This window comes from Hyperolius riggenbachi, chromosome 6 (assembly GCF_040937935.1).
Source record: "Hyperolius riggenbachi isolate aHypRig1 chromosome 6, aHypRig1.pri, whole genome shotgun sequence".
Taxonomy (NCBI): domain Eukaryota; kingdom Metazoa; phylum Chordata; class Amphibia; order Anura; family Hyperoliidae; genus Hyperolius; species Hyperolius riggenbachi.
The window spans coordinates 51,608,178-51,630,128 of record NC_090651.1 but is presented as its reverse complement, the minus strand read 5'-3'; the positions used below and the strand labels follow the sequence as shown (position 1 = coordinate 51,630,128).

The 21,951-nt window shown below is 44.7% G+C and overlaps 1 protein-coding gene and 1 long non-coding RNA gene across 5 annotated transcripts in view; one reads left to right on the top strand and one right to left on the bottom strand.

Moving 5' to 3' along the window:
- Window positions 1-16,776, top strand: part of LOC137520827 (uncharacterized) — a 304,778-nt gene extending 288,002 nt beyond the window's left edge. Inside the window, exon 4 of the long non-coding RNA XR_011021948.1 lies at window positions 16,346-16,776. This is a non-coding gene — a long non-coding RNA (uncharacterized lncRNA). The remainder of the gene's footprint in view (window positions 1-16,345) is intronic.
- The window catches only part of DEPDC1 (DEP domain containing 1), a 38,176-nt gene continuing 24,027 nt past the window's right edge, over window positions 7,803-21,951 (bottom strand). For 2 of the 4 annotated variants that reach the window (XM_068239253.1, XM_068239254.1), the window contains exons 8-12: window positions 21,039-21,887; window positions 16,680-16,852; window positions 16,355-16,531; window positions 14,731-14,895; window positions 7,803-13,505 (exon numbers count right to left, since the gene is read on the bottom strand). In XM_068239253.1, coding sequence (XP_068095354.1) covers window positions 13,365-13,505; window positions 14,731-14,895; window positions 16,355-16,531; window positions 16,680-16,852; window positions 21,039-21,887 — 1,505 coding nt within the window. In that variant the 3' untranslated portion in view covers window positions 7,803-13,364. The remainder of the gene's footprint in view (window positions 13,506-14,730; window positions 14,896-16,354; window positions 16,532-16,679; window positions 16,853-21,038; window positions 21,888-21,951) is intronic. The other 2 variants (XM_068239255.1, XM_068239256.1) reach the window with 1 other exon arrangement.

The following is a 21,951-nucleotide window of genomic DNA, read 5'->3' as shown; positions in this document are numbered from 1 at the left end:
CATGATGACCATCTATCCCCCTTATCCCTCTTCAAAACTGCCATCCCCTATACCTCACTCACTCACTCCCTTCCCCCAACCTGCCCTAAGAGTCTACCTTGCCATGGTGGGCCGGCTTACAATCCATTTGGCCAAAATGTGATTCACTTTTAGCCAATTGGATTAGCCAAAGTACTCTGCCAAAAAAGAATGTAATAAACCATCTGAGAGGGATATCAACTAATTAGAGCCCTTTTGTATTAGGCACGTTACGATTCAAAAATCGTATCGTGCCCATTTTGCCAATAGCAACAGCACGGTGATGAACATGTAAATTGCATTGCCTGGTTTTCGCTAGTGCAATTGGTATTTTCCAGAATTACAATTGTCGGCCTGCATCCTTTTTGTTTTGTTTGTGCTTCTATGCTTTGTAACTTTTTGGTGAGGATTGGTATGCCTGTGGGGAGGAGAAGGCCGTAAGTAGAACTTGGAGGTATATTTAAATCATTTTAAATATGCCCCTGAGTTCTACACTGCAGGTTGCAACAATTTGTAGTTTCCAATCAAATTCTCTCCAGGGCCAGTTCACACTTGGTGTGCTTTTGGTGGGGAGCGTTTCTGCTCTTTGTTGATAGCCGATATTCAGCAAAGCATTGTGGTAAATACTTGCAGTGCCTGCGGTGTGCATATGTCGCACAGGTGCACTGCGTGCAACATTTCGGTGGCAGTTAGAATGCCATTCTCATTCTCTGGAATGAGACTCGAAAAACGCAAGCACTGCAAAATGGAGCCACATTTGCTTGGTAAAAATGCAATCACACTCCATAGGCGATTGTGATTTGCCTTTTGCGATCCCAATGTTGAACCAGGCCTAAGGGGGACCAACTGGATCCCAATTATTTATCAGGTGGTGGTAGTGTTTCCAGACTTTACACTTCAGGGTGTAAGAGTGGTACCCATGATGACCACCTATCCCCCTTATCCCTCTTTAAAACTGCCATCCCCTATACCTCACTCACTCCCTTCCCCCAACCTGCCCTAAGAGTCTACCTTGCCATGGTGGGCCGGCTTACAATCTTTTTGGCCAAAATGTGATTCACTTTTAGCCAATTGGATTAGCCAAAGTACTCTGCCAAAAAAGAATATAATAAACCATCTGAGAGAGAGAGAGATCAACTAATTAGAGCCCTTTTGTATTAGGCACGTTACGATTCAAAAATTGCGTCGTGCCCATTTTGCCAATAGCAACAGCACGGCGATGAACAAGTAAATTGCATTGCCTGGTTTTTGCTAGTGCAATTGGTATTTATACATCCTTTTTGTTTTGTTTGTGCTTCTATGCTTTGTAACTTTTTGGTGAGGATTGGTATGGCTGTGGGGAGGAGAAGGCCGTAAGTAGAACTTGGAGGTATATTTAAATCATTTTAAATAGGCGATTGTGATTTGCCTTTTGCGATCCCAATGTTGAACCAGGCCTAAGGGGGACCAACTGGATCCCAATTATTTATCAGGTGGTGGTAGTGTTTCCAGACTTTACACTTGAGGGTGTAAGAGTGGTACCCATGATGACCATCTATCCCCTTATCCCTCTTTAAAACTGCCATCCCCTATACCTCACTCCCCTATACCTCACTCACTCCCTTCCCCCAACCTGCCCTATGGTGGGCCGGCTTACAATCCTATTAGCCAAAATGTGATTTACTTTTAACCAATTGGATTAGCCAAAGTACTCTGCCAAAAAAGAATATAATAAACCATCTGAGAGGGAGATCAACTAATCAGAGCCTGGTGTATATATACTGGGTGCTGGTAATTTCTCTGGTGTCTGGCGTTGCGATCACTACGTGGTAGCACTCAGACCTTGTCAGTATCTGTGATATTATCTGTTATTACTTTAGACTAGTTCCAGGGTGTTAATGATCAAGGAACTCACACCCAAGACGAGGGGACTGTATTACCATTCTGTCATTACTTCAGACTAGTTCCAGGGTGTTGATGATCAAGGAACTCACACCCAAGACTAGGGAACTGTATTACCATTCTGTTATTACTTCAGACTAGTTCCAGGGTGTTGATGATCAAGGAACTCACACCCAAGACTAGGGAACTGTATTACCATTCTGTTATATATCAGACTAGTTCCAGGGTGTTGAGGATCACGGAGCTCACACCTAAGATTATGCATTGTTATTATCTGTTATGACTTTCTGCTTTTCTGACCACTCTCTTGATTTCTGATTTGGTACTTCGCTATATCTGATACTCTGTTGCTGAACCCTGCTTGTCTTTAAGATTCCGTATCCGTCTCCTGTATCTGTATCTGAGCTGTCTGTCTGTTACTGACCTGGCCTGTCTGACCTCGAGAACTATCTTCCCTGTTGGGAGAAAGTTCATTAGACCTGTCAGTGACACTTCACCATTGGTGTCACTCACTCTCTGGTCCTTCCCACTCTCAGCTTGGCTCCACCCCTTTGGGGAGCATCAGACCATTGGAAGGAACCTGTTCTCTGAGCAGTATCTCGTGCTGCCTAGCACCCTCTATAAGGGTGCTCTCCTCAAAGTATTACTGTTGCACCAAACACTCATATTACTCAGGTGTCCAGAGGTTAGAAAAATATCTGATTGTCGGTGATACTGCAGATCATCAATAATCGGGTATATATCTGTATTTTCGGTGATACTGCAGATCACCGGTAATCAGATCCTCTGTGTTACACCGATCGTTACAGAACGCCAGACCAAAATGCAAATGGACGCACACACCGACCGCCTGGGCGCACTTACCACTTCGGTGGATACCATCAACAAAGTGCTGGGTAATCACCGGGCATTGACGCTTTGTCCGGGTCTTTACAAACCCTCCAGACGGCGGTGGATGAAGTGCGATCCCCTCCTAGCACAGACATACGTATGCCTGTACCTGAAAAGTTTTCTGGTCACAGATCTGATTTCCGAAATTTTAGGAGTAGAGTGTTATCTTACTTTGAGTTAGGACCTAGATCTTCAGGAACTATGACCCAAAGGGTCACATTTATTAAGACTTTATTATCAGGCGATTCTCAGACCTGGGCATACAGTCTACCAGCTGGAGACTTAGCCCTAACCTCTGTAGATGAATTTTTTAAAGCTATGGCAATAATTTACGACGATCCAGACATTGCCTCGACTTCTGAGCGGAAGCTCAAGTTATTACGTCAAGGCAAGAGTCCGGTCGAGGAGTATGCTGCTGAATTTAGAAGGTGGTCAGTATTAGCCAGGTGGGACACCTTTGCTCTGTTAGATAGTTTTTTTATCAGGATTGTCAGATGAGGTCTCTGATCTTATGTTAAGTCAGCCTGAACCTAAGACCATTGATGAGGCCATTTCATCGGCCATTAGGATTGACCGTAGGCTACGCTATCAGAGACAGACCCGGGGTAGAAATCATGTTAAGTTGGTGTCCTACGCTGCGCCTCCTGTGACTCCACCTCCTCCCGTCTTGCCTCCACCCGAGCCAATGCAGATTGGCCGATCAAAGTTATCTCAGGTGGAGCGAAGACGCAGGATTTCAGAGCAGTTGTGTCTTTATTGTGCAGAGGGGGGTCATAGAGTACAGAATTGCCCTAAGAAATCGGGAAACGCTACTGCCTAGGAGTAGTTGGGGGCAATACCCTAGGCGTGCAACTTTTACCCCTAGATGATAAAAGGTTGCTTCTTCCTTGTACGATTACATGGGAAGATAAATCTGAAGTCACTGAAGCCTTCGTTGATTCGGGCTCAGCAGCTAATTTTATGGATCACGAATTTGCTAAAAGATTGGGTATTCCGCTCACCCCGGTAACACCACCTATCCAGGTTACGGCAGTGGATGACTCCCCTCTGCAACGTAGCCGTCCCCTGTCTCAGACACCAGAGGTGGGAGTCACTATAGGGGTGCTGCATAGGGAGTACTTGCACTTTTTTGTGTTACACATGACCTCCACTATTATCCTCGGCATGCCTTGGTTACACCTTCACTCTCCTTAGATTAATTGGGCCACTGGTCAGCTAACTAGCTGGTCAGCCCATTGCTTCCATCATTGTTTAGTGAAGGTTACCTTGGGTCAGACCAGGATTCAGGTGGAGGGAGTACCGGAACAATATTCCGAATCTTCAAATGTGTTTTGTCCCAAGGCTGCAGATAAACTACCTCCACATCGCCCCTTTGATTGCCCCATCGATCTCCGATCTGGTAGAGGTCATCGCTACAATTTGTCTGGGCCAGAGAAAGTGGCCATGCGAGAATACATTTGTGAAAACTTAGCTAAGGGTTTCATTCGCCCTTCCCGGTCGCCTGCCGGAGCAGGTTTCTTTTTTGTAAAGAAAAAAGACGGAGGCCTTCGGCCATGCATTGATTACCGGGGCCTGAATAAAATCACGGTAAAAAAATTGCTATCCATTGCCTTTGATAGACGATTTGTTCACTCAGGTCACCAATGCTAAGATTTTTTTCGAAATTGGATTTGCGGGGCGCATACAATCTGGTACGGATCAGAAAGGGCGAGGAGTGGAAGACGGCCTTTAGCACACCCGATTGGCATTACGAGTACCTGGTGATGCCCTTCGGGTTGTGAAACGCCCCGGCCGTCTTTCAGGAACTCATTAACGAGGTATTCAGGGAGGTGTTGGGTAGATTTGTCCTGGTATATCTGGATGATATACTCATCTTCTCAGATAGCCTCTCTGAGCACAGGAGTCATGTCAAATTTGTGCTGCAAAAGTTAAGACAAAACATGCTTTATGCTAAATTGGAGAAATGCATTTTTGAGGTAACATCTGTCACTTTTCTGGGATACATAATTTCCACCTCGGGCCTTTCTATGGATCCTGCCAAAGTCTCTGCTGTCCTGGAATGGCCTCAGCCAGTGGGACTAAAATCTCTCCAGAGATTTTTAGGATTCGCTAATTACTATAGGAGGTTCATAAAGGGGTACTCCACAGTCATAGCACCCCTCACCAGTCTCACAAAGAAAGGGGCAGATACCAACCACTGGTCCCCCGAAGCCCTAGCTGCTTTCTCCACTTTGAAAGATTTGTTTTGCTCTGCACCCTTTATTGTGGAGGTGGACGCCTCGGAGGTCGGGGTAGGGGCTGTGCTGTCTCAACGTTCTGGGTTGCAGGGAAGATTACACCAGTGTGCCCATTTCTCTCGTAGGTTTTCACCAGCAGAGAAAAACTACGCTATAGGCAACAGGGAGCTCCTAGCCATTAAATTGGCCTTCGAAGAATGGTATCATTGGCTAGAAGGAGCAGAACATACGATTACCGTTTACACTGATCACAAGAATTTGGAATACATTGAGGCTCGGTGGTCACTGTTTTTCTCGAGATTCAGATTTGTAATTATGTACACTCCGGGTAGTAGAAATGTTAAAGCAGACGCTTTGTCCAGATGCTTTGAGCCAGAGACTGCACAGCCCTCAGACCCAGAGACTATTATCCCACAGAGAGTAGTATTGGCAGCCACAGAGACCTGGAAAGACTGGATGGAGAAAGTCCCTTCCAGCACGATGTCCCTGAAGGAAAGGCTGAAGGGGTGATGTTTGTACCACTGCCTTTTCGTCTCCAGATATTGCAGATGTTCCACTCCCACAAAAATGCTGGACATCCTGGGGCCACTAGAACACAGGACCTTGTTGCTAGGTGTGCTTGGTGGCCTTCATTGGCAACTGACTGCAAGGAGTACGTTAGAGAATGTGCAGTATGTGCAAAAAGCAAACCCTCCCGTCTGGCACCTGTGGGAACTTTGCAGCCTTTGCCCACCCCGAGTGAACCATGGACCCATTTGTCCATGGATTTTGTGGGTGAGCTTCCGAGGTCTGAGGGCATGTCGGTCATTTGGGTGGTAGTCGACCGTTTCAGTAAAATGGCCCATTTTGTGCCCTTGAAAGGACTCCCCTCGGCCCAGGAGTTGGCCGATCTTTTCATCATCCACATTTTCCGGCTGCATGGCATTCCGGATAACATTGTGTCAGATCGGGGAGTCCAATTTGTTTCTAGATTTTGGAGGGCATTTTGTCATCAAATGGGCATGGAACTGTCATTCTCGTCGGGCTACCACCCACAGACCAATGGTCAGACTGAGAGAATTAATCAGTCATTGGAGCAGTTAAGATGTTATGTGGCAGATGCGCAAAATGATTGGGTCAAATTCTTGCCGTTTGCAGAATTTGTGCACAATAATTTGAAAAGCTCTTCCTCTGGATTTTCTCAGTTTCAGGTGGTAACTGGAAAGTTGCCTAAGTTCTCTCCACTGCCAGTAGCTTCCACTCCGTTTCCAGCTTTGGAGTCTTGGCAAAAGTTATTTAAAGTGAACCTCCGGACTTAAAATCGACTCAGCAGAACTGAAAAGGCTTGGTGTTTCTTTAACAGTTTCACAGCATCAGAACTTTATTTCTCTTATACAAGCCTCATTTTTAGCTGCACAGAAGAAAACTGCCCGGGCTTTTTTCCCCTGATGCTGTGCAAAGCATGATGGGATTTCTGATGTTCTCGTTCTGCTGTTTTGGTGCATTTTTTTGTTGTTGTACATTTTCAATTTGACGCCTAGCGTGTGCAGCTGGGAGGGGTAATCAGGACAGTTGGAACTGTGTCTCCTGCTCCTTGTCACCTCCTTTCAACTAAAAAGATGGCAGCCCCCATGAATCACAAACATTGGCCTGTTCTTTTAAAACAGGGTGGGTAAGAGAGTATACTACCTAGCTATTCCTAGATTATACTACCTAGCTGCGCCGACAAGCGCGCAGCGTGTGACGTCACTCCAGCTCGTCCTGTAGCTAGTATCGCCCGCCCCTCGGGCTTCCTCAGACGGTTACCGGTGTGACCGTCTGAGGAAGCCCGAGGGGCGGGCGATACTAGTTACGGGACGAGCCGGAGTGACGTCACACGCTGCGCGCTTGTCGGCGCATGGATCCAGGGTTGCGTGAATTCAAGCTGGCGGTCTAAGGGGTTGAGAAGAGGAGGAGGAAGCGAGCAATAGCCGGAGGGGGGCTTGAAGAGGTACCAAGAAGGACCCACAAGCTGGAGTAGGTGGTGAGAGCCCGCAGGGCAGAGTTTTTTATCTGTGCATATGAGGGAAGCGGAAACGCTGTGTTGGACAGGCGCTAGCCCGCTGCATGTTATTGAACTTTCCCAATGCCTCATAGCCTGACTAACTTAAGTGGTCGCTTATGCCTACTGGAAAAAGACCCCCCTGCATAGACTAACACTATTGCATGCTAACCCTCACTCCCCCTGAATGAACTTCATATGAGAAAATATATGACAAGACAGCATAGTAAATGGTTGAATCGTTTATATGTGAAGACTACCTAGTATGGATCTGGGATTTATCACTATAGACTGCACGCAGTATTAACATAGAACTGGATCTAAAGACATAGCTTATACATCAGGAAGACAATATACAATCTGGAACTCCCGGGAGTATATCTCTGTGGTTGAATGATGTGTATGGTTGTGCAGTGTGAGTGACACGGCCGGCTGTGTATGCTAGGCTGGTATACATTCTTAGGCTCATTTTTATGGGGTTTTATATGGGGGGGTTTTGTATGCAGATATTCAATAAAATGAAATGTGTTATTTGAGACTAAGTGAAACAGTCCTTTTGTTGACTTCAAACTATACTAATCACCGATGTATTATCAAACGCCAACACGTGGATATGGATTAGGAGGATCAAATCATTGTAGACTGTTGGTTCTTGGTCTTCTATTATGCAAATCAAAAACACAAAAAAAAGTATGCAAATGTACAAAATCTGGCTCTGACTCAAATGACCTAATTAAGCAAAAACAGACATTCAATAGATAGAATATCAATTTATTGTTTTCAATAACAAAATAAAAACACATCTGGTTTTTGCCTATACAATGAATGCTTGGAGCAGTTTCATGCAGATGCATAGCAAGAGCAAAAATCAGGACAAACATACAGGATCATATAAATACCAAAGCAAATATTTACAGTGAGTGCAAAACAAAAACAGGTCTGACGAGACATTTACAGAACAGATAGGTTTTGTCAGTTCTAAAGTTTTTATTTTAGGCACTGTGGTGGGTCACTTATACTGAGAACCTGTATACTGCTCACACTAGTGGCAGCCATTTTGGAGATACCTGCTCGCTATAGACCCATTAAAGCAGCAGGTCCACATTTTCATTTCAGAGAATTTTCTATAGTAAAAGAGAAACTGCTTTCAGGCATTTTACATTTTTATTAGCTCTGACTGAAGCCAACCCTGATGTCATTTCCTCTCTTTTTCTTCTAGAAACTGTACTGTTATATCTAGCTTGCTTTGTAAACACATGTAAGCATGGCACATGTTTCAGCAGCTTCACACTGAACTGCTCTCAGCCAGTCAGTGAGGTGCAGGAATGTGGGAGGGGTGATGACAAGCTTCCTTCTCGTCAGTAGTGTACCAAAAAGAACCAGGCAGACAGTTAAAATTTATTACAGCAAAACAGTTAGGATTATATTGAAATGCTTGCAATGCAGGGCATTTTTATTTTATGGCTGATAATCCCGCTTTAAACACAAACTGGTCATAGACTATGAAACAGAAGCTTTCATTGCAAAACCTGCAATGAAAAAAAAAAATAAACTGGAATGTTAATCCAGACCTGACAGTTTGTTGTCTCTGAACCTCTCTGCATTGTGGGAAATAACTGCCTTTCTGCCAAGCAAGCAATATCTCCCCCTGTGTATTGACTTTGGACAGCGATGGGGACAGGCGCACATGGACATGCCCAAGTGAGAGCTTTTTACTAGTCTCTTTAGACTGGCAGTGGAAGATTAAGCATCCCTGCCAAATGTGTTGCGGACTTAGTTATAAAGGATCTAAAGGGGTTGGTTTGTTACCACAGGAAACCAGAATTGTTCTACCCTCAGACACTTGTGCACAAGACCAGTGCAAAGGAAACTAGAGCAATACTCATGCAGCTGCCCAGTGCAACCAATCATGTTACATCTTTTATAAAAAAAAAAAACAACTGGTTGATGTGGGCAACAGAAACTTCTGTTTCAATGTGTTTTTGCACTAGTCTTGGTAATAAGGCCCCATGGCTCATATGCAATTAAACTTTTCCACCTGTGTTTTCTTCTGGGTGATATTTTTTACACTCGTCAATAAAATGCCCTTTAAGCCACCAGAAGGCAAGAAAATATGGCAAGTAATGTTGATAGTACTTTTGCTCTTACGTTTTGGTTCTTTCAGTTGAAGTGTTCGAAAGGTATTTTAAATAGGTGAAAAATTAGCTCTTAGGAGAAAACTCAGGTGAAAAAGTGAATTGCATATGGCCCCATGTGCCTTAACCACCTGAGCGGCTCGTCCAGCACCGCCGGAGGCTGCCGCTCAGGCCCTGCTGGGCCGATTTTAATGAAATAAAAAGCAGCACACGCAGCCGGCACTTTGCCAGCCGCGTGTGCTGCCTGATCGCCGCTGCAGCGCGGCGATCCACCGCGTGCAGCGGCGAAAGAGGGTCCCCCCAGCCGCCCGAGCCCAGCGTAGCCGGAACAAACAGTTCCGGCCAGCGCTAAGGGCTGGATCGGAGGCGGCTGACGTCCATGACGTCACTCCGCTCGTCGCCATGGCGACGAGGGAAGCGAAACACGTAAGGCCGCTCGTTGCGGCCTTCCGTGTTACTTCTGGCCGCCGGAAGAACGCCTCCAGAGCGCCCTCTAGTGGGCTTTCATGCAGCCAACTTTCAGTTGGCTGCATGGAATAGTTTTTTTTTTTATTTAAAAAAACCCTCCCGCAAGCGTCCTGGCGATTTAATCAGAACGCCAGGGTGGTTAATGTAAACCAGTAGTGAAAGCCACCTTGAGGCTGCCATGCTGCTCTCCTGGCCTCCCTAGCTTTTCCATGACTGAACCTAGATGGTTTATGACAACACAGCTGAAGGCAAGTGTCTCACTGACCATGGGCTGATGTGCAAATGGGAGAATGACCACAGTAATTAGAGGATCTACAAGCATTTGACTCTCCTCAACCCTCTCTACCAACAAATCAGCAGCTGCCTTCCTATTTTTAGTCAGCCCCTCTGGGAACCATAAAGCACATCAGCCCTTGAATGATAGCTGAATTCACAAAATGGCTGCTACAAGGAGTAGGCCATTCAGCTATGGCTCTTCATTCTCAACCTAGAAGATTCTGCAGACAAAGCAGCATGTCAAAATATTAGTGATAGCCTCGCTGGCAGTATGAATGAGCCCAACTTGCCCAGGGAAAAATAGCTGAAACCAATATGGTCAAGTCAGACTCATCCAACAGCCAATACAAGGTTCATTTTTTTTTTTTTTGCTGCATTAAAATTTGCATTCGTATGCACTGGAAGCTGCATGCAAAAATTTGCACAATAAAGGCAAATTTTAATTGTGGAAAAAACTACACATTTTTTGCCACGAAAGCTCAAGAGTGGGGAAATGGTGGCCTGAATTTTTTTTTTTTTTTTTTTACAGGATTGTGTTTGAAATGTTTTACTATACTTAAAAATGTATACTAGGGACAGGCACACATTTCATGAATTGAACCACTTTTAGCACAGATATGCAGCAGAATTTCAATGCCAGGAAGGTTAATAACAGCTTAAAGAGAACCAGAGATGAAGCACCCTCATGTATTTTATTACATTTATCAGTGGGAACATGACAGGAAACACCTACCCTGCTTTTAGTTTCATTGTTATCTGCTTAATTAGTCTATTAGCAACTGTGATAAGAATCCACCGACAATTCAGTCGAGGTTTGACCTGGAATCATTATAGCTGAGTCACTCTTCTGTGGAGTCCTTTCAAGCCCAAGCCTTCCCCCTCCTGGCTTAGATCTTCTGCTTTGCATACTGAGAGCTGTGACGACATGGGAGGGGGCTGCTCCTGAGAGAGAAGCTCTGTGGCTGTAAGATGATCCCTGTGTGCACTAGATTCTCATAGGAATGAAACTGCAGTTATTATCAGTGACACTTCCTACAGGCAGATCATATTAAAATGAAAGCACATAGATGAAAGGCTGCATTTAGCCTAGATAGCAGCCTAGTCTCATATAGCCTAGACAGCACATCCAGAACAACTCATATAACCCGGAAGGAGAAGGGATATGAGCCGGTGGCCATATTTGATTTTTCCTGGAGCAATAATGGATAAAAAAAACACTAAAAAAGGCACACCAGAGCGGCAAAATTATCAGGTAGAGCATTTATTCTTTACAAGCTATCAACTGATATGTTTATTTTGTGTGAAACGTTCATCTCTGGTTCCCTTTAAGTGCCACATCTGTAATACAAAAGAGGTAACTGTGTGCAAAAAGGCAAACATGAGAATGTATAATCGTAAATAAAATGGTGACATTCTGGTCACAAACTACTAGATAATGCAACCAGTATAGTTCTACAATATCGTAAGAAAACCCTGCAAGTATAAAGTGGAGTCATTTCACAATATGTACAAGAAAAATAAAAACACTTCTTATGTTTTCTCCAAATCTGGAAGCCCAAAAACGTAATGAGGTCACAAGGTGAACATACAGTTATCACTTATTATACATGCATAGGCGTTCAAGTCTTATTGCAGCAACTGCATGAAATAAAAAGCTATAAAAAAAGCTAATCTTTGGCAGATTAATGAACATACTTCATAAAGAATAAATGTCAGTTTTTTTTTTTAAATACATAAAAAACAAGTTAAGAGTACGTAAACAGTTACATTGGAAGGCTGACTTCCAATACTGGACAGTCTGGTAAATGTGTGTATGCATGCAAGTGCAGTTTAATGCAAACCTGTAGTGAAAATAAACTTATGATACGATATGTATGTTTAGTACAGCTAAGAAATAGAGCATTAGTAGTAAAGCAATTCTCACGTTTTCCAGTACAGGAAGTTTATTACCTTCAGTTATCTATGCAAAATATTCGACCCAACATGGGTGGGCTACAGTGCTGTTTTCTGAAGCACTTAAACAGTGATAGACACATTTAGATAAGGCTTTACTGCAGGGAAGTTCAAAGGGACATTAGCTCTGCTCTGTTTTATAGACACAGTGTGGTTTGTAAATTGCAAATGACAGAATGATGCAATGCTATATAAAGAATATATAGCCATCTATCTAAAGAGACGACTCTTTACTACTAATGTTCTATTTCTTAGCTGTACACCACATACAATTCATTGTAGCACAAGTTTTTTTTCACTTCAGTGTCACTTTAAGGCACATATGTATACTTTAAGGCACATCTGAAGAGATTAGCATATATAGGCATCATGCCACTGCATCAGAAAACTAGATTCTTGCCACAATCAAGTTGTAAAAGCTTAAAATCGAGTGCAAATAGAAGTGGAAATCATTTTCCCAGCAGTCAGTCCAGACTGAAGAAAGCAGGAGTCCACCTTGCATCCCCTGTGGTTCCCTCCTGCTGAGGCAGATACACTGCCCTCTAGTGTTCTGCTTTTCAGGCTCTGCACAACTGCTAAAAACCAGCTGGAGGCACCCTGTTCCAGTCACTCAAGATCATGAACGACACCAACTGTGTTGACACACACACACACACACACACACACACACACACACACACACACACACACACACACACACACACACACACACACACACACACACACACACACACACACACACACACACACACACACACACACACACACACACACACACACACCTTTAAAAATTCTGAAGTGTGTATCTACCTGTGGTTCCATTTGTTCTTGTTCAGCACCCAGTCCTATGAAAATTCTACTTTAAAGTCCAAGTCCAGCCAAATGTTTTAATTATTTGGTGGTCTACTTCCTCTCAACTAGCAATCATACAGCAAGAGGACAAAAAAAAAAAAAAAGGCCCCATAAATACTGTTGGATATAGTCACTGATGCCCCCTCCACCTTACAAATAAGGAACACTTGGCAGACTTAGGGAATGCCTGGAGGCGGAACCATAACAACTAGGGATGGAACATTTTGAACTTAAGGTCAGTGGTGGTCCTAAAACCTACCAAAGTGCTGAGCTCCTGAAGGACATCTAAATTAAAAAGGTATTTTAGGAGGCAAGAGGGAAAAAGATTAAAATTAGATTGCTAGCCTACAGATTACATTAGTAGCAAGCAAGGGAGAGCTGAACTTCGTGGAGGCAGGGCAGGACCAGCGGCAGGTGGGCACAATTAAGTGGCAGGCAAACCTGACATGTACCATTTGGGAAACAGCAAAGTACCACTGGTGGTACGCATACCACAGATTGAAAAGCCCTGGTTTAGAGGAGGTTTCAAAATAATGTGGATAAGCTGTGTATAGGAGGTTTGCATGGAGGTGGAAGCTGCATATGGTGGATATAGTGTAGATGGCGATTGTACTACACATGAGACTCCTCTAGTCAGTATCGCAAGCTGCGGAACTTTGGCCTTTTCAGAACCAGCATGGGTTGCTTGATGGTGGGCTTGTCTCCAAACAGTCTGGCTTCACTCTCAGTGGTTGGAAACCGGCTCTGGTAGATTTCCGGATATTCTTTCTGGAACTTTTGGGGAAATAAATCATGTTTATACACATTACTAGTGTTCCATCTGTTGTGACAACAATTGTGTACACATTTTATTTAGTATTTACATAGTGCTCACAGTATTCAGTTTTTGTCACACCAGCTGTCTCCCCAGTGGCGCTACAGTTGTATCTCAATTATAGTTCAAGGAATTTTTTGGGGTGAAGACCATTAACTTGTCTGCGGGTTTTTGGGTGGAAACCAAAATGCACTGAAGTAACCCATGCAAACTCGGAGAAAATACAAACTCCATGCAGGTGCTGCCTTATCCAGATTCACTGCTGTCAGAAATATTGCATTATTTTTCAATATCAATATACAGTAAATATAAAGGGTCCAGTAATGTAAGGTGCTCATAATCAGACAACATTGAGCAGTATTATGGGTAAGAGAAGAAAAAGGGAAAGGAAGGGGAGATCCCCCAATCAGAGGGTGGTATATGGCACTGAGGTAAAACAGCATAAACTTTTTAAATTGGGAGGAAGTCCAAAGTAAAGGTCCCAAGTAAAAAAGTTACAGGAATTTATTGAGAGAAGTATAACAAAGTAGGTTAGGCCTTGAATATCAGCATGTACAGACACACCCTTATCCCTTTTTAAGCGAGACCTTTACTCTGTACCGACCCTCCAAAAGCTACTTCATGGTCAGCAAAGGCTGGGAAGGTGCTGCCCATCATTGAATGCATGCTCATGGCCAGGAGCGCTGAGCATGTGCACTACATCACAACTACGTAGTGCGCATGTACAGAGCGACCCCGGCCATGCAATCAAGGACTTGTGTCACCAGACAGCACTTGAAGTCTTTGCCAACCCTGACCAGGAAGTACTTCTGGAGGGTCAGTATGGAGTAACGAAGGACACCGGGGAACTGGGGGCATGATAAAAGCCCGCTACACATGCCCAACCCCCCCCCCCCCCCGCTTTAAAAATGTATTTTGGATTAAGGTATCCTTCAAGACATTGAGGGGTATATGAAATAAAGAGCGCTAAACAGAGTTACGCGTGTAAAGTCATACCACGCGATGAGTTAAGCAGAAAGCAATACATTATGCTCTACTCAACGCAGTTTACTGTATTCACACCTAATACAACTTGAAGAACATTTCCAATAATCCATTGCAATAGTTGCAGCTGATGTGACAAAATACTTACTGCAGAAAGTCAACAGAAGTGACATTTGCTGAGCTTGACAGAGAAAATCTGACCTGTTTCAGCTTCTTCTTCTTGTCCTTGGTAGAGATGTTCTTATCCCTCACAATACTTTCTAGGAGCTCTATAATGGCGACCTGCGAGGTCACCACCCTCTGCTCCTCAAACTCCTGCGTGCTGATCTGCTTACAGAAATAGAAGCCTGGAGTCTGGCCCTTCACCTGCAGAAACAAGATTCACGCCTGAGAAGGGTGCCTGAACAGAGTGTGTGCGCGATGAGAATTTTAAATGTAAGCATGCTCTGTGTACTGGCACACTGTCTCTGATGAAGCAGGGCTAGTCCCTGCGAAACAGCTGTCAGACTTAGCCTTCCCCCCCACTGCTGTAATCCATATGTGTCTACCCAGCCACAAATAAAGGGTATTTTAGCAGCTGTGCTCATCTCTTTTCATCTCTATTTGACTGAACTGTGGATCACTATTGGAGCACGCTGCATGTAAGCCCTGTGTGGTTGTATCCGTTCCTGCTGCATTTAGTGCCAGTGTCTGACTCTCTTACAAACTAATGGAATTTAAACTAGCAAGGTTTATGCAGCTTGGATTTGGGCTAGTCAAATGCATTAGCTGGTGGTTACATCAGCCCAATTCCAAGCTTTATACTTTAGCATATAACAAATTCTGCATCAACTTGATTAGTATCTTACCATCTTCATTTCCAAAGGGACTAAAGGTAGCCATACATTAGTCGATCTGCCAGCAGATCGATTAGATGGAGCCCTCAGACCAAATCTGTTCAGAAAGGAGCCTATTGCCTGGCCACCAATTTCCAATAGATTTCAGCTTGTAAGGAAGCCAGACACTGAAGGAGGCCAGGCTGTGCGACAGGTGAGCCTTCAACACAATGGGTAAAGAGGGATGGGAGTGGGTGGGGGCAAAAATATCATCCAGGGTCCATCGGTTGTCGCGATATCGAAAGCGGTTACTGCTGTGCACCCCATCAGTGTACATTTAATAATCGGTGCGACCAAATTTCAGCCCAGGGTGAAGCCAAAAGACAGCTCCCCCTGTGTCTGCTGAAAGTCCGGTGTAGTGTTATTGCCATTCACACTCACAAAACTTAATGGCTTAGCGAAAAACATAATTCGGTCACCAGAAAACCCACTCACAGCTAAGAACTGTAGCGGCCCACAGTGTGACTGGTGCCTTACAGAAGTACAGGGCATTCCTGAGTAGCAGCAGCGAGAGCAGCTACTGCAGCAGATTCAGAGGTAGGTTGTTTAGAAACATTACGCATCAGAAAACCAACGGTCTGACCAATAAGAACTCACTGGAGCCCAGTTTGTGCTGGATTCCAGCGTGTAGCTCCGACCCCTTGCAAGAAAAGGCTTCGACCTTTTCTCTTGCTCAAATAGATAAGGCTGAAGCTTTTCTGCAAGGGGGTGGAGCTAGACAGAACCTGGCTCAAACAGGGCTCAGTGAGTTTTATTGCTAACACGATATGCCAGAGCAGTATGACTGTACTTCATTAGCATACACATTGTAGAAAATGACAGCATTCTTTTATGAACCAATTTTAAATGACCATGTGCAAATATTCCTGCATATTATGACCTTATATCTATAGACACGCTTGCAGGTATAAGTGCCCACACATACGGTTATCTCCCACTAGGATACCTACACAAGCTCTCTGCAGGTACTGGATGTGGTCCTGCACAGCTGTCTGGAGGTAGCAGGGCACCTGCAGGACTTCCTGGTGATGGTCCATGAGGAAGGACACCAGTCTGGTGGCAAGAAGCTCATCGAGGTCCACCTCCTCGGCACAGCACAACACACAGCGGGAGAAGGTCTGAATCATCTGCAAGACAGGAAGGAGAGAAACACTGCAGAATGTCAGCAGAACTTGAGTGGAGAGGCAGATCCCCATAAACTGCAGCCTATACAAAACTTAAGGAAAAATGCATCAGATCAATATTAACATCAGTATTCAAGAAAACAAGTCTCACCAGGGATCTGGTGCCCATGGCATCGTGCAGGCGAGGCATGTCCACATTCTCGCTCATGCGGGAGACCATCCTCATCAGCAGCTGCAGCTTCCTGCGATTGGGGGGTGGAAGCAGCAGGCAGCATAACTGCAGGGCATCTCTGGCCACTCTCTCCAGGTGAGGCTGCAGCAAGCCTGGAAAGGTGCACAGATCACACACAGGGTTAGGAACCAGCTATGACATGAGGAAACCTGCATCCATTCAGAGCTAGGAGATAGAGCTAGCCATATGGACAGCCTCTTACAGCTCAAACACGCAATGCTTCACTGGCAGGAACACTGAACCGAGAATACAAACTGAAGTCTATACATAGTCTTTTATAGTATGCAAGGTTAGAAACATTCCAGTGTTTCCATGGCCACATGTGATCTAACTATGTAGTTTTCTTGGTTTAAAGGATAGCAGAAATACCAAGTTTATACGATTTAGAACTAGGCTGGGTTCCTTTTTACCTCACTGTAAAAAGCTAAATTTTAAAGGGGTTCTGGGGATTGTAAACAACAAAAAAAAAAACCAAAAAATAAAAAGCGCTTCTATTAGCCCCCTGTAGCTGTCCCGTCCCACGCCGTCCTCCTACAGTAAGACGAATAGTACGTGCTCCCACTTGCGTCTCCAGGAGCTTACCGCTCAGCCGCAGTCTCGCTAGAGCAGGGGTCCCCAAACTTTTTCGGTCAAGAGCCAGGTCAACATACTTCAGAATGCTGGGGGGCCAAAGTATACATGAAATGTAGAAAACATTACATTGAGCCTAGGTAGTGTAAACTATTACCTGTTAACATCTTCAGACCTTATGTCTCCCATTTGACCAAATCCGATAGTATGTCCTGCAACACAGAGGAGAACTCCTCCGGAGGAGAAGCAGCCATTCATGTGGTGCCCAAAGAACATCTTTGCTACAGACGGTGAAGCATACCCAGGTGATAACCTGCAGTCCAATTGGACCCATGTGGATGGGTGGTGCCAGCACTGCTATTCCATATGTGGGTCGCCGATATTTAAAAATGCAGTGGACTGTATCTATAAGTAATAGAGTGAGAGTGGGGGGCCAGTGAAAAAGCCTAAGGGGGCAACAGTCGACCCACGGGCCTGAGTTCGAGGACCAGTGCGCTAGAGGAATAAGCAGACCGGGACCGGCGGTGGGGAACGGAGGATTGTAGGAGGACAGCGATATGACAGCTACAGGGGGCCGACAGAAGCCCCAGGTAAGTGTCTGTTTTTTGTTTCTTTTTACTATCCACAGAACCCCTTTAAAGCTCAAGATAAAAACAAAGGAGTCTAGGAAAGGACACTACCTGCATGACATTTACACTTTCTCCCTATGCTTGTGTAGGTTTCCTCAAACAGTTTTTTTTGGTACATACAATAAGGGCACCAACTAAAAAGGATGCCAGATATAAACGATATTAAAGTTATAAGATAATAAACCTAAGAGTTTATAATACTGATATTAAGGTTGACAATTATACAGTATGGAAACTATTTGTTAAATCATGGGTTACTGTAATCGATAAATTTGGTATGGACATGAAAGTTAAAGATAAGCAATATTTGTTTTATATTTTGGCAAACTATTTTATAAATGAAAAAATAGTTTTAAATTAACCCAGCATCTTTTTTTTATACAGTTGTCGCCAAACGAAAACAGTTTAACTTTTTAACGACCGCTCCACGCTGAGGACGCGGCGGCAGCCCCAGGACCGCTCAGTGCCAATTGGCGTGAAGTCCGGGGTCTTGCAGGAGATAGCGCGTGCCGATTGCCGTCTGTTTACATTGTAGAGCGCTGCGATCTATGGCAGCGCTGTACTGTGGATTGCTGTCCCTCTGGAGGCACAAGAGGCATGATTGGCTGTCATAGACCGATGCGATTGGCTGTCATAGGCCGATGCCCATTACAGCCGATCTCTGTAATTGGCTGGCAGGGGAGGGAGAGGAAAAAAAACAAAAACAAATAAAGACCCCAGCAGCAATCAGAGACCACCAACAGAAAGCTCTCTTGGTGGACAGAAAGGGGTGGGTGGGAGGGGGGGGGGGGGGGGGGGGGGGAAGGGAGGAAAATCCTTAAGTGGTTAACATTGATGTCTATGGGGCACCCTTTTTAATAGGGGCCATTATTATTATTATTATTATTTTTTTAATTTACCATGTTCTGACTATACATTTATATCTCCTGTTAGAAGTAAGGCGGACCTGAACTCAGACATTCCTCTCGGCTCTAAAAAATAAGCAACAGCATAATGACCTTTAAAGAAAACATTTGTGTTACAGCCAATACAAATCCTGCAATAAATCTGCAGTGTCTACTTCCTGCTTTTATGGAAGCAGACATTGTTAACATTCTGTGCTTACAAATTAGCTGCTCTGCTGAGGCTGTGCTGGTTCTCATATGGGAGTGAGACAGTGAGCTTCAGGAGGACTCAGCAGTGGAAGGGCAAGGTGGTGCGAGATTTGGGGGGGGGGACGACGACAAAATGTACCTATACATAGCTACAAAATTATTGGCATAGGAAGTGATGTGAAATCCCCCAGCTGATAAAGGGGAGCAAAGCAAGTTGAAAACCACGGCAGAGATTTCGGCACAGCCATAGGCTGCAATGGGGATTACAGCTAAACCGGCGCTAAGATAGTAGTTTGGGTGCCATCAAAAGACTGAGCCAAAGGACTACAAAAACCGCATAATTCGTCCGCCAGCAATAGCTGGAAGCCGAATCACGTATTTCCTCACTGTCCGCGGTGGCCTGGAGGGGGAATAATTAATGTCACCGGGACTTGTGCAGAAGCAGGGTGAGTTTTTTTCTGCCCGTAAGTTTCCTGGCGGCGTAATTAAGGTACGCAATGAAAGAAGATCTGATAAAATGAGAGGCCAACACTATGCAGCTCCGTATACACCAGCTTCAGTTCAGTGCTCCTCTTCAGACAAACCAACATGAAAATCATTAAGTATTTGCACTATTTATTTCACTTGCTCAATGATAGCTGTTCTGTAAGAAGTTGGCCATAAGCTGTGGATTACTTATTATTGCAGCATGCAGCTGTTTGATCGAATAAATTAATTTAAGAAAAAAAAATACAGGAGTTTTAAACAAAGTTGAGCCCTTGGTTACCCAGAAAGCAAAGCAGGAGCGCCAATCATGGCCCACTGTAAACCGTATTCTGCCAAGTGCTCCTTCTGCTGTTACTTCCAGATTCCACCACTCTCAGATTATTTCCCCACCAACACAGAAGTGCATTCAGAGTTCCTATTCTATTGTTCAGACAGGAAGTAGCAACAGTAGTACAGCTTGAAGAGTGGCATTTAAGAAGATCTTAGGGTATTGTTGGCATAAGCTATGTGTGCTGGTGAGCACCATTTTGAATGGTGAAAAGGCCCAAATATGGTTTTGTGTGCAGTAAAATACACACAGACTGAAGGGGAAAAAGACCTTCAGTACACATTTTACATCTGGAGAAAAACAGCTGACACTGTTTGCCTATCTTGTCAGTTATTTACTGTTCTATAGAATGGGGTGCTTGGCAGCAAGGACTCTAATATTACAGGCACAAAGGACACCTGTTATCCAGACCAGAAACCATGAGAAAATTATTATTGTGGCTAAGTCTAAAGTACCTACAAATTTCATCCACGTCGCTTGGCTCTGTTCTCACTTGTGTGCGCGTTTTCCTCTTATTTATATGCATCACCACCTCTGTTTTGTTAGTCAGTTAATATAAATTTTATCCAACTGGAAAAGTAACCACCCTAGCAATTATTGTAACTGGAGTGTGGACTTAGGAATTTAAAAGACATACCGACTCCTACAGACAAAAAGGAGGTTTACAAAAACAAAATCAAGAAAACCCTGGCTGATTCACATGGGATACTAAACCACTTCCCTGCAACACAGCAGAAGAGGGTTTGGCATCAGTTCTCGTTTTTAAGTCTTGAACCCTGTAGGGAATATGGAATCGCTGAATGCAACCGCTGCGTCTCAGGAATTTTGATTGCCCGCAATGTTCACGCAGTCGCTCGGGTGTTCGATCCCAGCATTTACCGGCGAGGACTTATGCCTGCTGGAGCCCATGTGAACCAGCCCCAACCCTCAATCACCCTCCAAAAAGTCTAATATCACCTGTGAACACAACCTTTTAATTAAGAAGCATAGGATAAGGGCATGCATGGTAAGAAGCAATGTTAGCAATAGCAAAGATGCAGATGACGGATGTACTAAGATTAGTGGAAGAATGCCAAACAGTGCACTATGATTAAGGAACATGCAGTGATGGGCAGAGAACAGTCGTGCAGCAACATGCAGGAAGCATGCAAACAAACAGGGTTAACCTTACTTTGCGTGCCAGTGCAGGGCTGGGAAGCGTGCAGTATGGGGGAGCTGGAAGTGAAAGGAGAGCTGGAGAGCTCCATAGTGCTCTGACACAAGCGCTTGGTGACCGTGATATCCGGGTCAACCGTATCCATCGCCTCGATAGTGCTCAACCGCTTCTGTAGCCGACCTTGTGCTCCCTGAGTGGGTCTGACGGTAATCTCGGCCACTGGAGCGTTTATACTGGAGCAGGGGCCAAGGTAGTCACCCAGGCTCTGTGACCTCGGAAGTCTTTTAGAGTCAGACCTCTGCATATATCCACCTGTGGCAGGCCAGTGTTTGGTTTCAGCAGAAGAGTGCATAGATTGGGCGTTTTCCCTGGAGTGCAGAGAACTGTCCTTTGAAGGTTGCTGATTGGGAGAGAGCGTTTTTGATACAGAAGAGTCTGAGATACTACTCTCATTGCCCGAACTGGAATACGACACATCAGCGATTGCCTCCAGCGAGCAGCTACGCGGTCTGATCCTATACAGCTCATTGGCATCCTTTCTGGAAACAGAGAGGTTCTGGCAGCTACCACCAACCATCTTGCTGCCTCTGGAGCGTCTGTTGAGAGTCCCATAAAGCTTTGCATTGTTGGAGTTCTGGCGAGCTAAGTCCTGTTGCTTCCTGCCGATCTCCCCAAAGATTTCCATGTCATCCTGCTCCTCCTCATTGGGAACTTTGCGCAGAAGGCTGAGGAGGAGGCATTCGGTGGACTTAAAGTTCGAGTCGCTAAGCTGCGGCGATTTAGATTTCTGCGATTCAGAGGATCCCTTTTTTGGCTTACGTTTCCTGCTGCGCCTGTGGGGTACTGCAATGTATCCACATACAACTACCAAGGAATGAAATACATGTTAAAAAAACCAGAAGAGGTGGTTGAGGGGACACAAGATTAA